At 34.9% G+C, this 7,149-nt stretch overlaps 1 protein-coding gene and 1 long non-coding RNA gene across 2 annotated transcripts in view; one reads left to right on the top strand and one right to left on the bottom strand.

Annotated features, from left to right (window-relative positions):
* LOC107756007 (protein shisa-5-like) overlaps positions 1–3,856 on the bottom strand; it is an 8,840-nt gene extending 4,984 nt beyond the window's left edge. The window contains exons 1-3 of the mRNA XM_016572973.1: positions 3,778–3,856; positions 2,788–2,947; positions 2,305–2,429 (exon numbers count right to left, since the gene is read on the bottom strand). Coding sequence (XP_016428459.1) covers positions 2,305–2,429; positions 2,788–2,947; positions 3,778–3,838 — 346 coding nt within the window. The 5' untranslated portion in view covers positions 3,839–3,856. The remainder of the gene's footprint in view (positions 1–2,304; positions 2,430–2,787; positions 2,948–3,777) is intronic.
* A 3-nt stretch (positions 3,857–3,859) lies between these two features.
* LOC107756010 (uncharacterized) overlaps positions 3,860–7,149 on the top strand; it is a 7,728-nt gene continuing 4,438 nt past the window's right edge. The window contains exons 1-2 of the long non-coding RNA XR_001641765.1: positions 3,860–3,925; positions 6,418–6,585. This is a non-coding gene — a long non-coding RNA (uncharacterized LOC107756010). The remainder of the gene's footprint in view (positions 3,926–6,417; positions 6,586–7,149) is intronic.

The following is a 7,149-nucleotide window of genomic DNA, read 5'->3' on the forward strand; positions in this document are numbered from 1 at the left end:
ACACAAACGTTTTTTTGTTTTTAAACCGAATAAATAAGGGCAGCCAGACTTCAACATCCATTTGTGCTTTAATTATTAGAACTGGCTATATATAGAAGTGGATCAAAAAAGTTAATCAAAGTTGTCCTAAGACAAGAACGCATTTTGAAAATAAAACCAATCCACCCGGTGAAGAAATGCTGTTCTGCAACCTCACATACAACCAACAACATATTTCCAGCCAGGGTTACTATAGTTAACTACAATGTTAAATAAACTAAAATACTTACCAATTATGAAAATAAACTAAAAACTTTATTTTTATTTCAAAACATTTATTTTAAAAATCTCATTTTTATTTAGTTTAACTTGATGTACTAAAATAACTAAAACTGAAATAAAAATGAATTAAAAAAAAACTGTATAAATATATTTTTTAAATCTAATAAAAATGACAAACACTTTAAAATCAAAATGAAGAAAAAAGTATACAAATAAAAACTAATTCAAAATCTCAATGATCCTAAAATAACACTGCTTTAAAAAGAAAACAAACAGGCTGACAATTTTGGCAGGTCAGTGAATTTAACAGTGAGTCTTTCATATGATGAACACACTTTAAGAACTTCTTAAAGGTAGTGCACTCAAAAATTTATATTCTGTATTTTAGGTGCACTGTCACTTTAAGAAGGGTACTACCGTATTGGCCCGAATATAAGACGACCCTGATTATAAGACGACCCCCCTTTTTCCAGATGTACCTTTTGGAAAAAGGCTTTTTAAAAACCAAATCTTGTTTTTTCTCAGTAAAACACATTTTGTCTTCAATTATTTTCATATTGCATATTTTTCCTATTTTAATTTTTGTTTTGAAAGTATGGTAAAAACTGGTAAAATGTACCAACAATCACATTTAAAAAATATACACTTTTTGATATACCATTAAAAAAAAAAAAAACAGGTAGCCCATCTGAATTAGGACATTTAGGCTATCCATCTAATAGTAGCCTACCAAAATCTTATTAACAGTAGAAGTTAAATCTTACTGTAGTCTTCAAATCTGGGTACTGTCTTACGTTTTAAAATCACAAAGGGAGTTTGGTCCCATCAGGCTAACCTGACAGTCACGACTCATGCAGCTGTAAGGTTTTCTTTTTCTTTTGATTTTACTCGCGATCTTTACAACACGCATTACATTACGTATTTCATGGCACACTCGTTTTATGCGTATTTGGCGCCACCTATTGTTGTGGGTGTATTATTGACATGTCAAAGTCTAGACCCTGAATATAAGACGACCGCGTTTTTTCAGATGTATTTCCAAAAAAAAAACATTGTCTTGTATTCGGGTCAATACGGTACATTGCTAGTTGCCAGAGTGGGAAGCCAAAACACTTCTTCCCCCTACGTAACTAAATGTTTAAAACAGACATTCTGAAGGTGAGATGCCAGCCATCATGTGAGCATCTTGTGACACACAATAATTAACAGTGGCTGTTGGCACCGTAGGCCTCTTCCTGTAGCACATGTGCGCTTCCTCCCCTGTTTGTGGTTGCTGTGGACACAGTGAGTCAGACTGGGTGGGGAATCCCAGAATGCTCCAGCATTCCGTTTTTCCACTCTCGAAAGACACATTTTCCAGCATTTGTAGCATAGGCTACAAGGTCAGAGAAAGTGTAAACTTGTGGAATTTTTTTTTAAAACATTTCTGCCCTATTGTATACAAAACACACCTAGGTCACATTTTACACCAAAATTAAAAGAAATAAAATTAAGAAATGATGACATTTTGCATAAGTACATTTTCATTCTAATTTTTTAAAAATACGTCCTTTTGACTTTTGTTTTGATAGTATACATGACTAATATAACAGACAATATTAGAGTTTTTTCTGTATTTTACATGGAAATAATGTCGCAATTAACATGTTAGTGATGGATTTTGTAAGATTCAGTTTGAAAAACTGTCAAATATTTTTCATTGGCTTCACATTTAAACATGGAATATGACCGCCGTACATTTTGCATAAGTACATTTTCATTTTAATTTTTTAAAAATACGTCCTTTTGACTTTTGTTTTGTTTTTATAGTATACATGACTAATATAACAGACAATATTAGAGTTTTTTCTGTATTTTACATGGAAATAATGTCGCAATTAACATGTTAGTGATGGATTTTGTAAGATTCAGTTTGAAAAACTGTCAAATATTTTTCATTGGCTTCACATTTAAACATGGAATATGACCGCCGTCCAATTATATCATGTCTCAAATTGAAAACATGAACAAGAATGGATACAATCTGCAATTGTAAACACTTACGTCTGGGTGTTCGGCACATTTTGTAGAGGCAGCAACAGGGGCAGACGCAGCAGATGATGAACATAATGATGAAGACCACAATCCCCGCTATGGTCACGCCGACAACGACAGACTTATGCTCATTGCTTTAAAACAGATTATGAAAAAGACACATTAGAAACACTTTATTGGTTCATATATGACCTAATCACAATCATATTCAAATTTGCAGATGGATCTCCCTGAAAAATGTACATAATACTCTTTGGCACTATCAAAACATCCCGGCCAACGCAGCACTGGGACATTGACTCAACCAATGGCATCACAATCTATTTGTCCAGTCAAACAAAAATGGGGATTGTGTTTAGGAAGTCATTATTTTCAAAACCTAGTTTGGAGACGCTAGCGACACAGAAAGAGTAAGCAGCAGCTGGTGCGCTCTTGTCAGTATGAAACTAGGAAATACAGTTTTTCTATCATGAGAGAAGTAAAACTGCTCACAAAAAACAGTCTTCTTGGTCATCCTCGGATAACTTCTTAATTTGATTGGAGCAGCAGTATCTGTTATCACACGTCCCACAACAGAATTGTGAAAACCCACAGTCATCAGAGGGCTTCAGCATACCAGTGCTGGTAATGTAGCTTTTGCAGTCATCGTCGGCTAAACAGAAGCAAAAAGACAAGAAATAAATGACATTTTGGCCAAAAATATATTATAGGGGTTGTTCAACCACAAATTAAAATCTTGGTATCTTATTCTATGTCAGGTCACCCAAACCCAAGTAGTTGGAATATGACTTGGAAGATAGTCATTTAGATTATTTTAATGGTACTTTTATGGCTTTTTAGAGTTTGATAGTGTAAATAACTATCTGCTTTTCTTGTATGTAAATGAGCAGCACAGACTTTCTGGCAAACGTCTTCTTTTGTGTTTCACGCAAGAAAATAAGCATTGGAACAACATAATAACATTTATTAAGTAATTCCTGTGAGCTTAATGCATCACTTGTTGTGAGCTGATTTTTAGACCCTTATGGTATGGGGAAATGCATCACATTTCAGATGTTTTCAAATATACAGAAACTTCCTAAGACTTCATAATGATCAAACATTTCATATAGCCTCATGCAAAATTTGCATTGGATACTTAAACGGATTACAAACAATATCTATATATTCACTACACTGAAAAACTTGGTGTAGAAAAAAACGTTAAATAAATAATTACAAACAAGCATACTGAATTACGTGTGAAATTTGTAAGTAGAAAGGCTGAAAAAAAAAAACATCACAAATAACACATAGAAAAGTCATGCTTTAGCACATAGCAAAAATAAACAGATTTTGCCGTGCCAGCGCATTTCATGGCGTTTGTTTGTCAGGGCAGAGCCAGCTGTATACTTAGCAGACATCGGTTTACCCGGACAAACCGTCAACAAGAACAAGTTTGAACGCTAAGAGGCCGTTTCTTTAGGTATTTTAGACACTTACCGAATGTCGCCGTGAATAAAACCGCAGCCAGGAGCAGAAGAACCGGGACGGTGGACGCCATAGCTCAGCTCTTTCACTTCAATAGCTCGTTCCTTGCGGATGTCGTAATTTGAGAAGACGCCTACAGCTCTCACGAGCCCTGCATTAGGTAAAGGAAAGGAAAAAGCCCAGTTCTGCTTAATTTACAGGTTTAACTGTTAACCACGAGACTGCTATAAGCCTGTGACATCTAAAAGGTAAACACGGGATAAAATATGAATGTTTTCGACTGTAAAATTATGAAACAACACGACACACCATAGACGACGTTGGACTCACAACAATGGGCATCAGTGGCTGAATAACGGACCGGAATTCTGTGGATCTCACAATCCATAAATGCCCCTCCCATATTGGAGACTTTGTGGATAAAACGAAAACGAAAGTCTACTAATGCATTTTAAAACTAGGTCTGGTCAAAAGCTGGTTTTGGAGACATGGTAGCTGGTTAACCGGCTAGAAACCAGCTACTCCAAAACAGCTACTTGGGGCCTCAGTCTCCTGTTTATTTTTGTTTCTTTACTTCACCGTTTATTTTCTTTATTGCAAATTTCAGAACTAAAAGTACACACTGTTTGTATGCCAAACTTTAAGACTTTAATAATTTTATTGATGAATTTCATGTGAAACCACCAGGAATAGCCTACTTCAGTCTCCAGTACACTTAAAGTCGGCATGAAATGAAAATTCACCCTATTAATTCTCAATTGTACATTATAGTGAATGATTCATTGATGTATATTTACGTTTTCACTTTTTTACCTTGCAATTTTGAATTAAAATCTAATAACTGTATCTTCTAATCTGTCTATCAGATGCATACTTCAGAATCTTACCAGAAGTAGGTCAGGTACTTTGTAGATACTGTGAATTTGGACATACTGGTCTGTTCACATACTGTTTTTGGCCTACTATATAGTAGGAAAGTATGCAATTTTGGATGCAGCCAATCACATTCAGATCTGCCTCCATCCAATCAACAACCAACTTTAATCCTTTGGCTTAAATGGGTCATATGATGCTGCTAAAAAATAACATTATTTTGTGTATTTGGTGTAATGAAATGTGTTTATGCGGTTTAAGGTTCAAAAAACACATTATTTTCCACATACTGTACATTATTGTTTCTCCTCTATGCCCCGCCTTTCTGAAATGCGTCGATTTTTACAAATCTCATCGTTCTGAAAAGCGAGGTGTGCTCTGATCGGCCAGCTATCCAGTGTGTTGTGATTGGCCAAATACCTCAAGCATGTGACGTGTTATGCAAATCTTCCCACACAGTGACGTAGACATGTGGGGGCGAGTTTGAACGAGGCGTTTTAGGAGGGCGTGGACGAGTCTTAACTTTTATAAAGAATATCTCTTTGGGTTTGAGACTTTAGTCTTTGCAACTTTAGGGATCTTATCTATTCACGAACAGCTTGTAACACTTCAAAGAGAAAGGAAAACTTGAAATCGCATCATATGACCCCTTTAATTCTTAAAGTCATTTGCAGTTAATATGCATCTTTTCTTCTCAACAATTATTTGCAAGTAACCCTATGACCCAAGGAGCATTTCATTGTCCGATCATGCCTTAATTTGGACATTTCTGTAGTGTTGCATCCTTCTTGTGAGCATTTCCTAATTTTTGACTTTTCGGTGCCTATTAAATCTTTTTTCCCATTTTTCCAAAGGTTCATAAATGAATCGTTCTTTCGATCTAATTCATTTCAATGAACGTGTTCACATATGCTCATCTGAGATGTGAAAGTAGACGAGAGTAGGCGGCTACAATGAGGGAAGGAGTGAAAGTTCAGTCAAGAAAGACAGTTCTCACTTTTCATAATGAATCAGCCACCTACGAGACATTGTGTCATTCACGCTCATGTGCTTTGTTACTAATAAAATGGAAGTTATTTACATTCTGTTGCTTTTATATGAAAATAAATATGAGAGACAAGACACCCAACGTTCCGTTTATTTAAATTTTCTGGCTGATGTTTGGAGAAGTCTGGCATACGTCACCAGAGAGATGTCATTTTCACTGGAAGGTCCCATTATGGCATTTTCATTCAATATTACAAGAAAAAAAAATGAAACATGCTGTATTTATAGATGAATTGGTCACAATAAGAATTGGTACATTTTCAATGTATGCTGACCTTAATTCTGTTTGAGGATAAGGAATAGCATTATTTCAGAGCTGAAATATATAATTTAAAGGTGAATGAGGTAAGCAGTTTTTGAAATGTCAGGATTTCCCCTTTCTGGTAGATATGAGTTGGTTTTGGATGCCTAAAATAACTGCCCAGAGGCATCGCAAATATGCCATAGTGAACAGAGGGTGTTTCCGGTGTAAGTTAAATGAATTAGATATTTCATATAATTTGGTTGTAAATTGTAAACTGCTACACATTTTATTGCTGCAGAGATTAGTGTATTTTGTAAAACATTTGCACACTTAATCACTTAGTTGCCACAATTATCCCAATTGTCATTTGTTAATTAGGGACTGATGAACAGACTTTTAAGGGAATGCAAATGATTAAAAATCTAGATGTGTAAATTAAGCTTTGTATGAACTAGTACTTTAACAACACTGTACTTGTGTCCCATCAGGAAATCAGAAATTCTACACACAATTACAGTTTTGACGCTTCATCGAACACTTGAGCCAAATACAGGAAATATGTCATGTAACACAAGTGCTCAAGAGGAAAGACTGCAAGTATGGGTTTTCAGACAGGCATTTTAATGGCAGAGAAGCAAAGCAACTAACCCTTGTAGGTCAGTATGGTCACATAACAGTGACAACATGATGAATATGTCTGTATTACATTTATATTTTTAATTTATTTATTTTATTAGGCTATATTATACTTTGAACGGTTGCAAAGTAATTTCTTACTTAAAAGTACCTCCTCAGAGATATGATTTTGTATCAAGTATGGCTGAGCCAGTTAGAGTAGCACAACGGGTTTGCTTGGTGCGTCTGACAGATGGGTGCCAATTTAAAACACGTTATTTCATGACAAAATATATAAAACAGTGTTGAAAAGGTATCAAATTAACAAACAATTCATATTTTTTAATATTATATTTAGTAATGTTTCAGTGTACTCCACCGGGCAGGACACCGGCAAAGGACATAAGTATCGCTTTTTATCTCTCCTCTTTCCACTTCTGTTTCAGGTTTTTATAAACTATTTCTTACTATGTGTCAGTAACTTGTTATTTTAGCATGTGTGTTTGCCTCAGTGTTATTTTTTTAGGATTACTGATGAACTAATGTACTTTGATTTGTATTAGTTATCTATTTTAGTTACAGTTGTAGTAATGTCATTTTATTAG

This window comes from Sinocyclocheilus rhinocerous, unplaced genomic scaffold (assembly GCF_001515625.1).
Source record: "Sinocyclocheilus rhinocerous isolate Xijiao unplaced genomic scaffold, SAMN03320098_v1.1 scaffold1283, whole genome shotgun sequence".
Classification (NCBI taxonomy): domain Eukaryota; kingdom Metazoa; phylum Chordata; class Actinopteri; order Cypriniformes; family Cyprinidae; genus Sinocyclocheilus; species Sinocyclocheilus rhinocerous.